The following is a 20,831-nucleotide window of genomic DNA, read 5'->3' as shown; positions in this document are numbered from 1 at the left end:
TCCGAATGAGGTGATCCAGGTTCAAATTCCAGCAGAGGGTGATTGATACGAATTCTGATCCTGGCTCACACCGACCACAGTGCTGGCTTAAAATATCTTCAGTAATAGACGGATCATGGGTTAGAATCCCCTTGCCGTTGGGCGAACCTAGGAAAATTTTTACAGTTATGCTCTCCATGTAACGCAAATGCCATCAAAAAATCCTCCCCGAAGGCTAGTTTGCTCCAATACTTGATCCAATAGTTTCCTTGTCTTCTGGCTAGAAATACTTGATCCAATAGTTTCCTTGTCTTCTGGTTAGAGTTAAAAATTACAAATAGTTTCCTTGTCTTCTGGCTAGAAATACTTGATCCAATAGTTTCCTTGTCTTCTGGTTAGAGTTAAAAATTACAAGGCTACAAAGTTGAACATTAATAGTTATAAACTCAGAAATGGGTCGGTTGTTCAACACCGGTTATAAGATAAATTTTTTAAAAAAAAAATTCGAGCCTTGGCACTATTTTAGCAAATTCTTATATAAAGTTCCCGCCTGAATCTAAGTATGACCCCCATTTTCCTCCACCACCCGCCATTTCTAGGAATACCTTTCCCTATTATTTTATCACTTTTTAATAATTTTATGAATAGGGGTAAAAAGAAGGTAAAAAGAAAGAATTTAATCATTAAATTTTTAAATTTAATCATTAATTTTTTAAAAAACGAGAGCTACTAAAAGATTGTTTCGTCTGGATTTTCTCGCAATTTCTTAATTTATTTTCTACAAATTCCAGTTTTCAGCCCCTTTTACCTTTCTGAAAGTCCCCCAAATTATAACATTTTTACTGTCACAATTTTTTCTAAAAATTGAAGGGGGAGAGGTCCTAAAGTTCTCGTAAGAAGGATATAATCTGTTTCAATGATTCAGTACCAAGACTGCCCTCTCTATCAGATATTTTTACTAAAATCATGGATAAACAATTATTTTTACTGGTGTTTTGAAGGAAAGGAAAAAGTTTTTAAAAATTTCAGGGAATAATAGAAGAAAAAGTGATCAACTTTAATGATTTCTTTTTCATTACTTGAGAAGTTCAATCCCTTTAAGTCCTGCAGAGGACTCGTCACTAAGACAAGACTCTCAGTAGAACACCGAAGTCAAGCATCACTGGCTGCGGTCAGTGTACGGGTGGGTGACCACTTGGATCAGTCTACGAAGAGACCGAGGTTGTGCAGTATTAATCGTCGATAAACTGTTCTACCGCAAAGTGCTCGACTTCGCGTGCAAGTCTCAGGCTACCCTCTCTTCTGCAGAGGATCGAAATTGTGATGGTATGTCTTTGGATCATCCTCAGGGATGCTTCCCAGACCGTCGCCGATAGCCCTTTGTGCAGCTCTAGTGTGACGTAAATAAACTGCAACAACAGCAATCAATCCCTTTATGCTACCTCCTAAAATCTCTCTCCTTGTTGCAGATTTTTTGATGTTTCAGAAGCATTTCTCTTTCAAGTCCTCATAAAAAAATTAGAGGTTAAAATAATTCAGATCTTCCAAATCAAAGTAAAGGTCACAAAATTAATGAAAAGTGATTAATTTATTGCTAAAGTGATAAAATTAGGAATAAACTTAATGGTGTTCCCAAAAATAGTGTATGGAGAGAGAAAACAGAAACCATATTAGAATTCAGGTTGTTTCACATAAGAACCAAATGGAATAGTTTAGGGACTATTTATAATGCTGCGCAATGGGATTTTGGTCTTCCTACTGATTAACTTAAGAAAAAATGGTGAAATAATATTTAAATAAAATTTATTAAACCGTTCAATTTTTTGCACTATACGTTTTTGCTACATATTCATGACTTCCCTTTTCATCAAAATTGACAATTTTGAAATTTACCGTTAATCAGAAGTTTTATAATCATTTATAAAAATTCTGATTTTTTATTGAATCTAGGAAAATTTAAAATAACACAACTTCCATCCAAAATATTAGAATAAATATCATACCATCACAAATTGGGCAGCAGGAGCCTGGAACAACAACAGGATGATCACATTCTGTTTCACACTGAATTGATGAGCAAGAAACTAATCCTGACTTTAAAAAAAAAGAAAGATTATTGTTAGCTTGAAAAAAATTGTAGCTAAAAATCATAGCAGAAATTAAACCTTTATATTTTCTGTGAAAAAGAAATTATTAGTTTCTTATAGTATAGTCCGAGCAAGCCAATACTTTCATATTATTGAAAGTAAAAAAAATCGCATTGTGGGTTATTTTTTATTTTATTTTTTTAACTGTGATAGAAATTTTATACCTAAAAATAATATTTTAAATGAATATCTATGAATTAATTAAATTACTCTATAAAAATTAAGAAAAATAAGAGTTTCTCCAAAAACGATGAAAAGTATTGTTCTTTCTGAAGGAAAATTTTAAATAATATTGTGTAATAACTTCCAGCACAAAAATATTTTCTTTTAATAAATTATTTTTTTCATATCTTATATTATTAGAAATTAATTTTAATGCAATATCCTCATGTTTTCAAAGCCCGTAAAAGTTCATACACGATTAGGCGGTGAAGGAGTGCGGAGATCGGGTGATCTCAGTATTGACTTATTGGAGGTGAGTGCATGCACCCATATTTACCACAAATATCAAACAGTTCATGAAATAAAAATAATAATACTTTTACAACCTGGCAATTGCAACTGTAGCACGAATCTTCTTCCCAAACGTCTCCATCAACTTTTATATTTCCGTCCATTGAAATACAATCTGTAAATAATGGTCAGGTTCACACAGATTATTAAAAAAAAGTTGACTTTGTTTATTTATTAAAATAGATAATAATTTTACTTGATTAAAAACTTCACTCGCTTTAAAAAAATATACAAATAGGAAATTACGGTCGACATGTTTCAAGCTCTCAGAAATGACGCCCATTTTCAAGATTTGCCAGACGTTAATGAGAAAAAACAAAAGTGATTTGAAATATAAAACGTAAAGTTGCCAGCGAAAAATGGAAAAATAAAAGTGAGAAATAAAACTAGGAAAACAAAAGTAGCCGAAAGTGAAAAAAATATTAAAAGCAGGACAAGAAAAACCACAGTGGTTGAAAGGGGCAAATCAGGGTAAAATGCATTTCCACGCGCTATGGAGAGGTAGTGAGGAACTAATGTCATTATCAAGGGAATATCCAATTTGTATAGTTGCAATTTGTATATTTTTGAAGTGAATGAACTTTTTAATCAACTAATTTCTCACCATTTCAGTTTCTTGGGATTATTTTTTTAGATAATGATCTATTTCTTAATCTTACCATTTTGATTGCAAGATGTTGGTTTCTGTGTTATGACATTCAAATAATTTGCTTCACACGACCCGCAGCCAAAACTTCTGCATCGAGCACTTGGGACAGTTGGGCAGACAGCAGAATTGCAAGTATGAAATGGACAAGGTATCGGAGGTTTATTCAAATCACATTTTGAGTGATGATATAGACGAAAACAGAATCTATACATAAAAAAATAATAATAACAATTATCTCATGTATAAGCTTGAGGTAAAATAATTGTTTCATTGACAAATTGATATTTCCGCATTTTGTTTACAAGAGTCTTTGGCAATCTATCACTAGAATATTTTTTATATGAGGATAGAGGTCGATAGGGCGCTGGGCCCATGTTCAAGAGTTCGTGGGTTCGATTCCCGTCGGCCGAGGACTCCCCGTGCAGTAAATGGTGACTGGTGCACGCTAAATCTGTCAAGTCACAAAGTCCTCCATGTTCCCATAGCAAATCAATACCTCTGGGGAAACTGATCCAGAAGCTTCCTTGTCTTCTAGATTGGTTCAAAATTACAAGGCTACGGAGTTGAACATTAGTAGCCTTAAAGCCAAAAAATTGTGTCGGTATTGGGTATATATATATATATATATATATATATATATATATATATGAAGATAGAAAATTTATTAAAATATTAATAAAAAGTTAGAAGAAAACGCCAGTATGAAAGTAAATTAAAGAGTTTAATGACAGAAAAGTTTAAATGATAAGGATAAAAAAATACTGAAAATGGGAAAATAATCCTGTTACTTAACAGAAATGGTGCTCCTGTTGCGTTTTCATTATATGTTTTTAAATATCTGTGTTTTGCATATCGCTAACAAGTCCTAAATCTCGATAGCCCTAGGGTTCCATGGAACACCATTTGGGAACCTCTGTGGTAGAGAATATAGAAGCTGTGAATCCGCTTACTCTATCAGTAGATAGATTATTTATGAATGAGAATATTAATAAAGGGAGAATGATTGAATGTGATCAATGTGATTGTTAATGAATGGAGAAAAAAGTGTAAAAATAATAATTTAAATCGAGAACGCTTTTAGTAAAAGGGACCCAGAAATAAGTCCTGGTTCCAAATGACCCATATTTTCATAAGTATAGCAGAATCACTATATGAGTCAAGTTATAATGATAGACATTCTATCAGTAAATATATTTTGTTTTACTTTATAACCGTCGTTGAGAAGTCGATCCACTTTTTTGGTTTACAACTTCTAATGTTCAACGCCATAGCCTTGTAATTTTAAACGCAATCCAAAAAACAAGGGAACTCCTAGATCAATTACTAGGGAGAAATTTGCCTTCGTGGAGGATTTTTGGATGAAACTAACCCGCATTTGGGATACAAGGAGAGGAAAACCACGAACACCTCCCACGGTTAGCTAGACGGCAAGGGGAATCTAACCCATGATCCGTCTACCACTGAGGATATTTTACGTAAGCACTGTGGTCGGTGCAAGCCGGATGCGGAACCCGGTTCACCTCATTGGAAGACAAACGCTCTACCCCTGAGCCATCGTAGCTCTATCAGTAAATATAGTAAGAAATTTATTTATCAATATAAAGATAGATCAACTATAGGTAAAACAAAAGTTTACCTTTCTATATGAAAAAATTATTTTAGCAATGCAAAAAGTATATTAAAATATATATACCTCTCATCTGGCGTTGGTGCCAACCAAATTTGGTTTTTTCCAAAGAAAGGAGAATATGAATCTTCTACAGCAGCAGAAATGTGAATTTTTCTGTCGGGATTTACTCTATTCATCCAATAGAGATTTAACCACCATTCTGGAACATCGGATATACCAAAACAAATCGTTTTAATTTGATCAAGTTCCTCCGGATGTAATGTATTTAACTTCCGTTTGGCATTTTTCATGAATATCGGATAAAAAGGACCATTAAAAAAGTATGAACAATTATTTGCATCACGCCCGTTAGAATCAAAACCGTATATGTCATAGCCATGAAAATCAAAACCGGTCGGTCTATAACCTAATTCACTGAATTCCTCCCAAGGAGATGGCATTGGAATAGCAGCAGAACCATCAAGAGAGTTTGGAAAACAAAATCCCATAGAGTTGCATCCATATCTATCAAACCCATAGCGATTGAATCCTTGTTCATCGAAACCTGACGCATCTAATCCATCTCGATTAAAAGAATTTCTAGAAAATCCTGTTTTTGTATATCCCATGCGATCATATCCAAAGGAATCATAACCATCTACATCATAGCCACTTATATCGAATGTTTTGAATTGCGAGTTGTCCATATATTTATCATGAAAAGCAGCCATGGAGTCATCGGTACATGGTGCCCCTTCTGTGATTTCAATGTAATGTACACATAGCTGAAATTCACTGAGAAACACATCATCAGGCAGTACACTAAAAGGCGCCAAGGGTATATATCGCTTATCTTGTGGGTAAGTCAGCAAACGGTTTGGGTCTCTAGCGACCCATATATCCCAAAGTTTATCAATAAAAGCATAATGAGCAAAGAAAATGGGATCATATGCAGCTTCAGCTGTTGCCATGTGTCCTCCAACAAATAAATGAAACAAGCTACTGATCTCCTCGATTTGGTAGTTAAATTCCTCATATGTTTGCAATCTTAAAACTTTTTCAATCTCTACAGCGTTTGGCAAAGACACTGAGAGATTAAAATTGCGTCTCAAACAAGCACTCCAATATGGTGGTTCGTGACTTTTAAAAGGGTGGTTCCTAACGCAATAATTTCTAGTTCTGTCACCATTCCCGCCGAAAATATTTGCCTGCCAAACAAATGATGAATCTAAGCTTCCAACATCCATAGTCCATTCAAAATATGGTAACGTGACCGAGCAATCGATTTCTTGTAATTTCATTTCGACTAAGCGTAAATAATATCGAATCCATGGCAAGAAATATGGGTTTCCATGAAACTGTGGTAAAGCATTTGTAAATATATTCGTTAAATTTTGCCAAATTGATGGATGACCTTTTAACGCAAGGTACTTAACAGCATCTTGAAATCGTTTCAAATCTTCAGTTGTCATATCCCTAATTTCTTTGCGCATGCTCACTGTAGCACACGGGCAGGAAATTCGACCAGTTTCCGAACATTCACAATTACCACAACCAATAGGGATTTGCTCATGTATTGAGTAGATATCATGAAGAAAATTGCATCCGCATTTCTTTTCACAATTTACTTCCTCGCATCTTTTACCAGGTGTAAAAGATATTACTTGGTACGATGTTGGCGAATCTTTCTCCATCTTCTGACAGTCTTTCAGATTCATTGCTCTGCAATCAAAATTCCATCCATTACTTGTACCATAGTTATCCCATCCTTCTACATTATTGCCTTGACAATTGAAACCTGCTCTATTATATCCTTCATTATTGTAACTAGACTCACCAAATTCAATAATTCCATCATAATCTCCGAAAGAATTGTATCCTAAAAGTTTAATAATTCAAATAATTATAATTTATAAATATACAATGAAATTATATAGTTCCTTTGCTCATTTAAAACATTATCACTTCAAAATTTAACCTTAGTAGACTCCGTTGAAATGACATCACAAATCACCACTCAATTTTATACTTTAATATTTAAAAACATTATTTTTGGTCATTTAATATGAAATAAAAAGATTGCATACTATTTGAGAGGGGCTGTGTTTGGAAGATTTTACCTTTAACGCAAAAAAGATAGAAATACAGCAAACGCAGAAATACAGCATGAAACGTGTTGTTTCATGCAGTATTTCATAACCAAAAATTACTATTTTTTTCCTTATTGCTACTTAATTTAATATAAAATAATGAAAAATCTCTTTAATACAAATTCTGCGTCAAAGCGTAATTTAACGTAGTAATTTACTCAGAGTGCAAATGATTAAGAGGGTTAATTAGTGCAAGATACTAGGCTACAACTCCTTTAACTAAAATAAAATTGTATTTTGTAACGAATGGGTAACATTTATGATAAATACTAATGATTAAAAGAGTAAATAAAAATGTGACTAATACCCAGTGAGTATTTGGAATGTTGGCCGGGATAGGCTGGTCGGTTGGGCACTGGGCCCATGTCTGAGAGTTCGTGCGTTCGAATCCAGCGTTCGAAGACTCCCCGTGAAGTAAAGTGACTGATGCACGTTAAATCTGTCGAGTCGTAAAAGTCCTCCATGTTTCCATAACAAATCAATACCTCTGGGGGTACTGGATTGGAGATCGATAGTTCTCTGATTCAGGTCAAAATTACGATCCGTGGATGAATGAATGGATGTATGAATGGGTCCGCCCTATAAACGGGTACGATTTACGGTGTGGCAGAAGTAGAATTCTTGGCCATAGATGGCACCACTGAAAAACAAGAACAATCGCACCCCTTCTGCCTAAACAGGCATACGTCAACAACAACTTGGAATGTTTGTAACTTCAATGCGTCACCGTTTTTTTATATAAACCGTTTAATGGAGTGTATTTTCTGTATACATTAAACGACACTCTGGAAGACAAAACGACTAAAACAGAAAATTCAATACTTGCTAAGGTGGTTCTGTTGATATTTTTTTCCTTGATGAGTGGGGAATTTCTCAAACAATATAGTCAAACAATATGTCGAAGAAAATGTAGAAAGTATATAAGATTTACTGAGAGTTGTAATGAATATTAATGAGAAGGTGTATACTTCCTTATTCTAAAAACATCGCAGTAGATTAAATTCAAATTTTTACAGGCACCAAAAACCATATTTTAGGAAGCCAGCTTGTCATGAAATAAAAATAGTTAAAAATACTAAAATGCAAATGTCAGTTAAGTGACCTCTTCCCTCGCTATCTTAGATGTCAGGTAAGACCTCATTTTAGTTGTTTTTATGTTCTTAACAAGCATTTGACAGACTATTATTCGGCAGTACCGAATAATACCTCTAAAAAGAAGTCGAAAATAAAGACGTTGGTTAAGATTAAGTCTATTAAGAGAATAAGTCTTCGAATGAATTTAAGAAATGGCGCTTTAGAACTTTTAGATATTTTATGGATTTTTCTCAAAAATGTAAAGCAATAAAATAATGCGATTGGTAAGTAATCGGTTGTCTGTGTTTAGATTTTTTTTAAATTTTATTTTATTTTTCTTTAAACTGATAACAACTAATTTATGGGATGCAGAAAAAATCTGATAACTAAAACCACGCAAAAACAAAGATATTTATCTAAATTCTAAAAACAGACTGACGAACAATACTGAAGCTGACGTACAATACTCTTCAAAACATGCTGAATTATATGCACATAATTTTGTGAGAAAAACGAATAATGTTGTTGTTTCTAATGAAACTTGGAAACGTCAAGCTCTCCAGCCATTGGCCTTGAGAATTCAATCAGGAAGGAGCCTTTTCGTTTGACAAGAGAGCACCACAAGGGTGAAAGCACGTCTTAGCTTTGCACCCTCCAGAATGACGGCAGCACTACTCAGTCGTGAGGCTTCTTCCACAATTTAGACATAGATCTGAAGGGGAAGGAAATTTTCTTCAGATCAACCACTGGACTTTCGATTCCAAAGATTTCACGAGTACGTCAACCGCATGTACTCGGTGGGTCTTGGCGGAGTCGAGTATCGAACTCTGACCCTGCCGGACCTGAGTCTGATTCTCTAACCACTGAGCTACCACGCTCAAAATAAGATTGTAAAATACCACATGATTTATATTTATATTTTAATTGAATTTCGGCCTTGTATTTAGATGTTTCGAAAGATACTAACGAACTGAGAAATATCCATCGTCAATTAATTTGTGAAAATGTAATAAATATGTGTAGAAGGAGATTTAGAGCTTTACTCTCCGTCCCCACTTCTTTGACAAAAAATGTCTCTTATAAAAAATGTAGATATTGTTGTAACTTGGCACTTGTTTTTGGTCCACCCCAACTAAAACATCTAATATTTTAAACAGCTTACCAGACAAATTGAACTTAGTTTTAATGTGATATCCATCAAAATTATAGCCTTGTCTGTCTAATCTGGATGCATTAAATCCTTTTTTATCATAACCTAGAAAACATAATAAAACAGATTATTTAAAGTTGGTAGATTTTTGCAGGAAAAAACATTTTTTTTAATTTATATTTAGATAAATACCTTGATAGTCTAATCCATTAAACCTGAAAATTCCTTTTGAACCACCAAAACCATTTTCTGCATTTCGTTTCTCGTTTTCTTTTGATCTTCCATCCAAATTAAAACCATACCTAAAGCAAATATGGTAAGATGAGGTGCAAAATATCAGATTTGAGCAAGGTTGGTATTTCGACTAAAATGCTATAATTGAAAGATTAATGAACTAGATACATGTTATCGTTGTTTCATTTACTTCCAAGTACACAAGTCGATATCTTTTACATTGTTGCAAAAAAATGAACGGATTACCTAAATAACATTTGATCTAATTCAGATCTTTACATTCTAGGACTCAGTTTAAATGGTTTAAAAGGGTGATTACAACTGTGCTAATTAATTAGTGCTGTCGAAATCAGCACAAAAACGCAGTTTCTCTGAATAAACGTATAATTAATTTTTTTCGACAGAATCGGATTTCTGACCCCCAAAGCAAAGGGAGTTTAGACCACTTAATGCTAATATTTTACTTTTTTCGTATTTCACCACAACTCAGGAATTTTTAAGCGAACTGATAAATCTTCGGAACACAGTTATATCCAAAGATATTCTATGATATAACTTTCAGTAAATATTTATTGTTTTCTATGTGAGAGTGTGTGTGATTATATTATTTAATAATGGTCAAAAATTTTTTGAATAGTAAGGTATAAAAAATTTTACATCATTTTAAAGAGTGAAATTTTAAATGGATAAATACAAAATTTGAGCGAAATCGGTCAACTAGCACTTGAGAAAAAGAATTTTGAAAAAGTCGAGTTTTTCTTAAATTTGAGTTTTCAGGAACTACTCGACCAATTTTGCTCACATTTTGTATTTTTCCACTTAAAATTGCATTCTTTAAAATGACGAAAAAATCGTATTAATTTTACTATTCTTAAATAAAATGATAAAAAAAAATAATAAATATTTACTAAAAGTTATATTTTGCATGGAATTATCTATGGATAAACAAATTTGATAATTGTGCGCAAAAATTTTTCATTTAGCTTAAAAAATTCTCGAGACATAGTAAAATTTACATTAAGGGGTCAAAACTTTGGACAGCTCTCCTGACCAAATTAATGGGATCATATTTCACAGATTGCGGCTACTTCTTATGTTTTGAGGGACAAAAGTCTGAATCTGAAGAAAGAAAGTAGACGTTTACTCAGAGAAAGTACATTTTCGTGTCGGATTTCGTAACTTTAAATATCGTCTGCATTAATTAATTAGCATATTTGAAGTTACCCCCTCAAACCAACAAGATTGAGTCCTAGAACAAGAAGATCCGATCATTGGATAAAAAGTTATTCTGGGTGATCCGATTTTTATTTTGCTCACATTACAAAATATTTTTTATTTCGGCCTTAGTGGAAGCAAGTTTATACATATATCTATGCAAACTGGGTTATAAGAAATATAGAAGGTGTTCCATAGTTACCGCTCCTTATCTATATTTTTAGACATTATTTATGTATTTTTAGATATATTTATCTATATATTTATATTTTATCGAAGTAAAGACAAAAGAAGTTAACACGTTTGGCACACAATATGCAGACATGCTAACTTCGCCTGTTTAAACTTGAGATTTTTGTTAAATACTTTAAGTAGTAAAGTTTCATTCCTTATCATTTTACTTTAAATTTAATAAATTTAATGTACAATAATTTGAACCACTGCAATATATAAACAATTTTAACAAATATATACGACCTTTCATTTGGTTTTTATAAGTTTTAACCCTGGTCAAATAAAACAAATTGAGTGGAAATTAAAGGTACTTCGCAACCACGTAAAACATGGTGGGGAGTTAAGGCATCTATAAGTATGTAACTGAGATTTTTAAAAAAAGCTATCAAAATATGACAATCCTTTATTGAAGAAGTCTGGTATCAAAACAAAAAAAATCTGATTGTCTTTTAAAGTTTGAATTTTCTAATTATATTCTTTTAACCCATCCTTTTTTCTCGCACAATCAAACGTCCTGCCTCCCTATTTTTAATCCTGCCTCCCTATTCGTTTGACTTTAATAGCATTTTTTTAAACTTCCCTATTTGAATGTTAATTTAGGTCTTTTGATGAGAATATGTTTTCAACGTCATTTTTAACAAGGATTCTAAAATATATATTTACATCATCCCGTTATCATATATTAAATATCATCCTGTACATTGTGTATTGTTAGAATTAATTCATAGCCTAACTGAATTCTAGGAGCATTCGAAATTAAGTGGAGAAAAAAAAACAAAATTAAACTTTACCAATATTTGTATCAATACCGAAAATATTAAATATTTTTTTAATTTTGATTAAAATATATTTTAAAACATGCAGGGTTTGAGTCAATACAGTGATAAGCCACGTTTTCATAACTGTTCAGATGCGTTTTGGGTGATAACACCATGATTTCCATGCGCGCAATGAGATGTTTTTTTGAATTGTGCTGCTATCTAGTTGGAATTTCTGTAACTACATAATGTTTGGAAAATAATATGTTTGGAAACAATACTAAGGAAAAGATTGATCTAAAAAATCCCCTTAAGAAAAAGAGTGGCTTATCATTACATTGCTCCAAACTCTTCATATAACTAAAAAATTTAAAAACTTGGAAATAGTTTTAACCTGTCATATCCATCGGTGGTATATCCTATTATTCTGTTAGGAAACAGAGGATATCTCCAACAGCAAGCACCAATCATGCAAGACACGCGACAAGCATAATAAGAAAAAAAATTATTTGCATTTCCAACACATCCTTGATAGAAAAACGATACACAATCTTGTTTCTGAACGTCAAAGTACCAACGTTTGATAGGAGAACCACAGCCATTAATCACTAAATAAGGGTATAGAAAATAATAATATTAGTATAAATGAAAGATAAAATATGTAACATAATAATTAGTTAGCATCAGATGAGTTCGAAACCAATAATTTTATAGCCAATACAATAAAATTTGTGGATATTAATTCCAATTCAATTTGTTTATAGAAGTTTTAAGCATTGTCTTATGAATAGATGAGAAAGTATGCGTTATTATGGCTCGCTTGTGCAGTATTACGTGTAAGCAATTTCAAAAAAACATTTGTATTATTATAGCTCTTTCATGTAGTATTATGTATGAGAAATTTCAAAGAAACATTTGTATTATTATAACTATTTTGTATAGTATTATGTAAGAGAAATTTAAATGTATGAGAAATTTTAAAGAAACATTTGTATTATTATAGCTCCTTTGTGAGTTTTAAGTTCTCTATTTTGGTTAGTGATTAAAAATTACTTCATGTAAATGTAAGAATTTCAATAGGCTATGCAGTGCAAGCCTATTTCTTTCCATAAAGATTTGATAAACAATACTGAACACAAATGTCAACTTTGGAGAAAATCAGAGGAAAAACAGGGTTCCTTGTGACGTTAATATGTTAATATATATATATACAAAGGAAATTCTGATTCAGATTCCGTATGAATCACTTTCGAGGAAAGCGTTTTCAGCGAAATGAACACACTTTTTTGTTACTACAATTAGCATAGCTATACGGAAACTGACATGCATTTGTGTTAAAGCTTCATGTTTAGATTGTCTAACCATAAAGTTGTTATACAAATTAACCAAACTAATGCGATGACTCAGGGGATAGAGCGTTCACCTTTGAATGAGGTGAACCGGGTTTGAATCCCAGCGATGGCTGGTCGATACGAATTTCGCATCCGCCTTGCACTGACCAAAGTGTTGACGTGAAATATCCTCAGTGGTAGACGGATCATGAGCTAGAGTCCCCTTGCAGTCATACTAACCATGGGAGGTTCTCGTGGTCTTCCTCTCCATGTAACGAAAATGCTGATTGGTTCCATCAAAAAGTCCTCTATTAAGGCAAATTTCTACGATCCAAGAGTTTTCTAGTCATCTGGATTGGGTTCAAAACTACAAGGCTACGTAGTTGAACATTAGTAATTGTTAACCCAAATTTAGGTCGGCTGTTCAACGACGGTTATGAAATAAAATAAAAGCTAACCATGAAGTCAGCTGATTTGGCTAAGACTAGGGCTGCCTTTTCTCACCATTGGGGAACAGTAAATGCAAAGAATCACTATACGAGTGCATCTACGCCATTCAGTTCTTGACTTAAGATTCATTCTATATTCAAAATAATAACGACATATTTAAGCTGCAATAGATTTTCCTTTATTTTTGCTACATGCCTTACTGTTAATATCTTATAGCCTTTGCCCGAACACTATAATACAGGTTACAAGCAATTATGCTTTATAAAATTGTTTTTTCTTTCAAGTAATCTGCAAAAAAAAAAAATTTTTTTTAAAATAACGTAATAAGCTTACATCAACAAGTTAAAGAGAATTATGATCTTTACATCACCATCATTAGAGTTAAAATACAGATTTTCCTCAATGATGATGGTACTAGCGCAAAATACCGCGCTTGAACTTGTTCATTTATGTTTATTACGTCGAATCTATGTTAGTCTACTATCCTACTTTTTTTGGATAACAATATGTCATTGAACTGGCAACTGTCTGTAGCCAACTTGTATTTATGAAGCGAATTTAAATTTTGTTTATAAATACTGTTTAGTTTAGTAATTTTACCTTATTTTATAACCAATTTTCGGGTTTCAGACTACTAATTTACGTAGCCTTGTAACTTTGAACCGAATTCAGAGGACAAGAAAACTCCTGGATCAAATAATAGGGAAAATATGCCTTCGTGGAGGACTTTTTGATGGAACTAACCCACATTTGTGTTATATGGAGAGGAAAACTACAAAACTCACCCACTGTTTGCCTGGCGGCAAGGGGGCTGTAGCCCATGATCTGGCTGTCAAAGAGGATATTTTATGTCAGCACTGTGGTCCGTTCAATCCGGAAGCGGAATTCGTATCGACTGGCATAGCTGGGATTCGAACCCGGTTCACCTCATTGGAAGGCGAATGCTCTATCCTCTGAGCCATGGCGGCTCTAGTTTCATTCTTGTAAAGAATTCATCAGATGTTAGTTTCTTGGACTGCACCTATTTGGAATTTCATAACTTTATTTTCCAAAAATGGGTATCTACCGCATCGATCAGACGCAAACCAGGAGAATTAAGTTACTTAATCTAATCATCATCAAATTGAACCCAATAAGATAGATTGAGCACTTATTTAGATCAGACCCTAGGAAAATGTAAGTTATTTTTGAGGTTTATATGAGGTTGCTTTTAAGTGTCAAGGTTGATTTGAGGTTTATTCAAAGTTGATTTCAAAAACAACCTTAAAAGATCAACCTTCCAAGGTATATAATCAAAGTGTATGAAGTTGTTTTATTCACACTTGAGGTTGATTTGAAGTTGAGGGAAATCTACTTTAGAGCAACCAACTTAAAGAGGTTGTTTTTTAGGTGTGCGGAATAACTTTTTCTACACTTCAAGCAAATACATACATAAGAAGTGCGAATAATTTCCCCCGATCTGCACTAAAATTATTTTTTATTTATATAGTTTATTTCGTGAGGTGTAAATGAGGTTGAAGTTATTTTTGGTGCAGAACATAACCTTCTAATTGTTTTGAAATCGAGGGAAATCTACTTTAGAGCAACCAGCTTGGAGAGGTTGTTTTTTTTGGTGTTCGGAATAATTTTTTCTGCACTTCAAATAAATACATATATTAGAGGTGTGAATAATTTCCCCCGATCTACAGTAAAATTATTTTTGATTTGTATAGTTTATTTTGTGAGGTGTAAATGAGGTTGAAGTTATTTTTGGTGCAGAACATAACCTCATTTTCTACCTCATGTGTATTTTTTTTTACATCTGTCAATCTAAAAACAACCTCAGAAACATCTTTTTTTTGTAAAGTGAGGATAACAGACCCACTAAGACGCGCTCTCAGATAGTTTGACCTACACTTAGCCTCTTCTTCTTTGACCTTCACCTTCAGCTGGTTTGACGACGTCGAGAAAGATTTGAAAACATTTAGGGCGACTAATTGGAACCTGCGTGCATCTGATAGACTACGTTGGAAAAAACGTGTTAGAACGGCTCTGGCCTACTCTGGACTGTAGTGCCCAGAAACAGAAAAAGAATGTTTAATTAGAAACAAACTACTTACTACTTACATTTTCCTTGATCTAGGGGTAAAGAGCAACGTTGAACTGAAAGCTGTTCACAAAATTGACCCTCAAAACCTGGCTGGCACTCGCAAGTTATCAAATGTGGAAGAGTTGGCCATTCAGATGGTTGGCAAAGGCCACCGTGTTTACAAGGATTAGGACTGCAAAAATCTACAATAAGCATAATTATAGTCCTTGAATGTAAATATTTGAATTTAAACTGCAAACATGAACTAATAATATTAATTCAAGTTTATTTTAAAACATACATTTAAAGTATTACAGCCTGTCTCATATTATCAAGCACACAAAGAAATTCATTCCAATAATATTATACAGTCAAAAAATATGTGCCGTAATAGCGGTAAATTCTCCAATTTAAATTCAAATTGATTTTTAAATTAAATTAAATTAAATTTATTAAAATTGATTTTTAAATTTAATTAAAATTGATATTTAAATTTAATTAAAATTGATTTTTAAATTTAATTAAATTTAGCTTAATTAAAATTGATTTTTAAATTTAATTAAAATTGAGTTTTAAATTTAATTAAATTTAACTTAATTAAAATTGATTTTTGAATTTAATTAAAATTGATTTTCAAATTTAATTAAATTTAATTTAATTAAAATTGATTTTTAAATTTAATAGAATTAAATTTAATTAAAATTGATTTTTAAATTTAGTTAAATTAAATTAAATTAAAATTGATTTTATTATTTAATATTGTGCTTTTTAAAAACTTTGATTAAAATGACTATTTCAAAAATTTAAGCACGTTAGGAACTTCTTGATAAATGTGGAATTGGATGTTTTTCTTGCAAAATATGATGACTGGCAAATCATATCTAATCAAGAGCTCCAACACTCACAATGCTGAAAGCAGCAGAATTGATTTTTAAAAAAATGAAGTTTGGAAAATCTATAGGTAAAAATTCAAAAATAAGAGTGTTTCTAAAATTTCTAGATTTTAAATAATACCATTTTAAGGCGAAATATTGATCAAGTGTTGAAGAAAAAAGATGATTTCGTATGAAAACCGAAATGAGGACAGCACCTAAGCTGGTACCTCCGTCTCCAAACTTCCACACTACAGCCAACGAGAGAATTTTCAGCCACAACAGATCTAACGTGCACCTTGCTGCGATACACGCTTGGTTGTTTGTTTTATCGGCCACCAGGAATTTTTAAATTTATAACATTATGGTATGCACCGAAGAGCCATTACATTATAACCACCCTCCATCTATAACAATGAACTCGCCCAGGTTTTCATGGTTTCTCGCCCAGGAACAATGTTTTCATGGGGCACATTAGGACCCATAATCCTCATAGAACAATTCCTGACGTCTGTAAGCTACTTGAACATAGTTGCAGACCAGGTTCACCCATTCATGGCAACAGTTTTTCCAGCTGGGGATGGTGTTTATCAACAGGATAATGCACCATGCCATAAGGGTCGAATCGTCGAGGAACATTCCAGTGACTTTCAAATTATATCTTGTCCCCCAAATTCAACTGACCTTAATTCAATAGAGCACTTGTGGTCCTACTTGGAGAACCGAATTCGTGCTGCCACGCTATCCCCTTGCAATGTGAGGGAATTGCAGGACCAGTTGGTGAGCGCTTGGTACCAGATACCTCAGACTACCTATCAGCACCTTGTGGAATCAATGCCACGGCGGGTGCTAGCAGTTTTGAGGGCTAAAGGTGGTCTTACAAGTTGTTAGCAGGGTGATCATAATGTAATGGCTCTTCAGTGCATTTTAAAAGCTTTTTCATTTGCTTTATATTTTTTGAAATACTTTTGAATTAACTATGTTAACTTTTCTTAATCTTAATTTTTCTTTAAGTATAACTTAAAGTATTTTTGTAAAGTATTTTCTTAAAGTATTTAAAGTAATTTAAAGTATTAAAAAAACTTAACTTTCAAAATTAACAGAATATAACATATTAAAAATAGTTTTTAAAAAGAGTAAACTTATTCAGAGTTATTCTTATTATTTATAATGGTCGATATTTTACGATCAATGAATGACCGACTCTTTTACCGGTGTATAAGTCGACAGCCTGATTTTTGCAAAATTTTGGGTGTTTAAAAAGTCGACTCATACACCGGGATATACAGTAGTTTTAAATGCCACTAGAAACTTTTTTTGAATTATTAATTATTTCTCAAAGTACAATATGTTTTAAATATACTTCAAAAATCAAATTAAAGACAACAACAAAAAAAACATGAGATTGACCAAATTCAATTGTTTTTGGAATGAAAAACAGGAAGATTTCCACCAAGTATCATTCTGAGAGACTTTAGGCCCACACTACGGAGGCTAATTTTGATGATGCTCTTTCTATTTATTTATTGACATACGTAAGTTCTGTTATTGTATCAAGGATAAATTTTTTAGATAGCTAAAGGAAGGTATGTGCAAAACTTAAAAAATATTGCAGGCAAAAGATTTTGTAGATAAGTTTCGTTTTTTATTCATGTCAGTGGTTAATCTGCTTTAAAATGTATATTTTTTAAGTAAAACGTTGCTAAATACTTCCAAATAGCTAAAAAGTAGTCCTATAATAATGAAAATGTTTCTAGGCTATTGAGTAGTTTTAACATATTTTAAAATCACCAAGGATTGAAATTTTTTCTGGTGTCAAAAAATCAAACTAATTTAAATTTTTGTAGATTAGGTTTCATACGATATCTAATGAAAAACAAGACTTAAGTTGAAAAATATGTTTAAATATAGAAGCTTTCTTAAGAATATGAACTTTACCTAATGCTGATTCTTTGCATTCTATATCCTGATTATTCACGTGACAAGTTAGGGAACAATTTCCACATAAAGAAAGTCTGCATGGAGCGTAAGTGTAATAAGGACACTTTGATAGAGCTGACTCATCACATACGGGTACGGAAAGCTAGAAATATTCAAATATGTAATGTAAATTAAACATTTATATGCGTGTATAAGTGTAATAAGAACACTTTGATAGAGCTGACTCATCACATACGGGAACGGAAAGCTAGAAATATTCAAATATGTAATGCAAATTAAACATTTATAAGCATGTATAAGTGTAATAAGAACACTTTGATAGAGCTGACTCATCACATAAAGGAACGGAAAGCTAGAAATATTCAAATATGTAATGCAAATTAAACATTTATATGCATGTATAAGTGTAATAAGAACACTTTGATAGAGCTGACTCATCACATAAGGGAACGGAAAGCTAGAAATATTCAAATATGTAATGTAAATTAAACATTTATATGCGTGTATAAGTGTATTAAGGACACTTTTATAGAGTTGACTCATCACATACGAGAACGGAAAGCTAAAAATATTCAAATATGTAATGCAAATTAAACATTTATATGAGTGTATAAATATGCTTATAAAGTATTTGTTACCTAAGAAAATATTCATCTGTATAAGTTAAATGAAATGTTCACTTGTAAGTAAAAATATTGGTATGCATATCCTGACTTCTCCCTAGGAATAACAAAGGGCAGGGCGCTTCCTCAGAGTAAAGGGCACTTTGAGTTTTGAAAAGGCACTCACTTAACATTTTGGAAATTTATCAAAATGTGTAATATTATGTATTAACTAAATTTGATACTTAACAATTTTTAAATTACTTTCTTATACTATTTTCTGTACATATTTCAAAAAGTAATTCTCACTCATTATTAAAATAAGAGAAAGATTTATAGTCTATAAAGATGATTAAAGGCAAGCCAAAAGATAATCACTGTGCACAAATTTTTTTTCAAACAAAGTAAACTAAAAAAGAAATCATTATTAATAAATAACTTGAAACCTTTTTTTTTTTTTTTTTGGTAATTTAAGCTAAAAATTATGAGAGAAAAAAATTTAAAGATGTCATTTTCTTTTAAAAAAATTTATCAAAAAATAATTTCAAAATTTAAAATCACTTAAATTCCTTAATATAACTCCGAAAAAAGAGAAATTTAACCAGTTGAAAATAATTCTGGCAAAATAAACATTTGTAATGGTAATCAGAATTAAAACTATAAAAACATTTAATTTAGCCAGTGTGTAATTATTATTTATACAATTAATTATTTTTTTTTAAATGAATTATGCATATAAAGGCTGTATTTTTATAAGATGGCTGCTTATTTTTACAAATAGGGTGCATCAAAAGGCAGGCAGAGCTGGCCGCCCTTCAAAAAACTCTCAGGAAGAACACCGCATATCAACTAATATTGAATCAAATAATATTCTACAGTTGTAGTTAAAATTGTCCTTTTTAAATAAAAGGTATATTAAGCAATATACACTTATTGCCATAAAAATTGGCACACCTAAAAAGAATTGTTTTACATACGCAAGTATAACACTGATATATGTAAGTGATTAAAAAATCAAATAAAATCAGCACCCGGCTCTCTCCGACCACAGTGCTGACATAGATATCGTCGGTGGTAGACAAATCATGGGTTAGAGTCCCCCTGCCGTCATTCCAATCGTGGAAGATTTCGGTTGTTTTCCTCTCCGTGTAACGCAAATGCGAGTTAGTTCCATCAATATTAGTGCAATAATATCAAAAGACCTTCACTAAGTTAAAATTTCCCGCAATACTTGATCCAGGAATTCCCTTGTCTTCTGCATTGGCTTCCAAATTATAAGGCTAAGGCTCAAAAATTTGAGACGACTGTTCAACGGCAGTTATAAAATAAAACAAGCAGTGCTCGGTGCAAGCACACACAGCAAGAGTGTCACAAGAATTCCTCCTTGATGCTACCACCTTTCCCTGGCCTGCACGATACCCAGATTTGCCACCGAACAAACACATCTGGGACCACTTGGAACGGCAAATTGACCAGCTTCCGAGTTTAGTTGATTTAGTGCTGCTTTTACAGCAACTTTGGAACTAGATACTGCTGAGCATCAAGCAAAAAGCGACCCACTTTACTGTCCACACGTAAATTTTTTTCTAAAACTTATTTCTTTATATATTTCAGAATTTTCATTCTTTTTTTTAGCTTCTAATATTTTTGTGCTATTCAAATTTTAAAGCCATGTTTAAATGTTTAAATAGAATAGTAGTTATCGATTATAAGATCAACTGATGCATTCATTTACCATATCTCAGTCATATTACATTTTTTATAGATTATGTTACTGATTAGGCAATCTTCGAGATTAACATATAAATTATTGAACTATCATACTGTTAGTTAATTTAAACCGAGTAATGTATTT

At 32.3% G+C, this 20,831-nt stretch overlaps 1 protein-coding gene across 1 annotated transcript in view; it reads right to left on the bottom strand.

The window, feature by feature from the left end:
• The window catches only part of LOC107439018 (kielin/chordin-like protein), a gene marked incomplete in the record, with an annotated part of 149,883 nt that overhangs the window by 99,990 nt on the left and 29,062 nt on the right, over positions 1 to 20,831 (bottom strand). Inside the window, 9 exon segments of the mRNA XM_071188088.1 lie at positions 1,983 to 2,073; positions 2,675 to 2,754; positions 3,299 to 3,492; positions 4,982 to 6,776; positions 9,284 to 9,376; positions 9,464 to 9,573; positions 12,107 to 12,320; positions 15,600 to 15,764; positions 18,372 to 18,516. Of these exon segments, the coding sequence (XP_071044189.1) occupies positions 1,983 to 2,073; positions 2,675 to 2,754; positions 3,299 to 3,492; positions 4,982 to 6,776; positions 9,284 to 9,376; positions 9,464 to 9,573; positions 12,107 to 12,320; positions 15,600 to 15,764; positions 18,372 to 18,516 (2,887 nt within the window).

This window comes from Parasteatoda tepidariorum, chromosome X2 (genome assembly GCF_043381705.1).
Source record: "Parasteatoda tepidariorum isolate YZ-2023 chromosome X2, CAS_Ptep_4.0, whole genome shotgun sequence".
Lineage (NCBI taxonomy): Eukaryota > Metazoa > Arthropoda > Arachnida > Araneae > Theridiidae > Parasteatoda > Parasteatoda tepidariorum.
The sequence above is the reverse complement of the archived record's forward strand: the minus strand, read 5'-3'. Positions and strand labels throughout refer to the sequence as shown.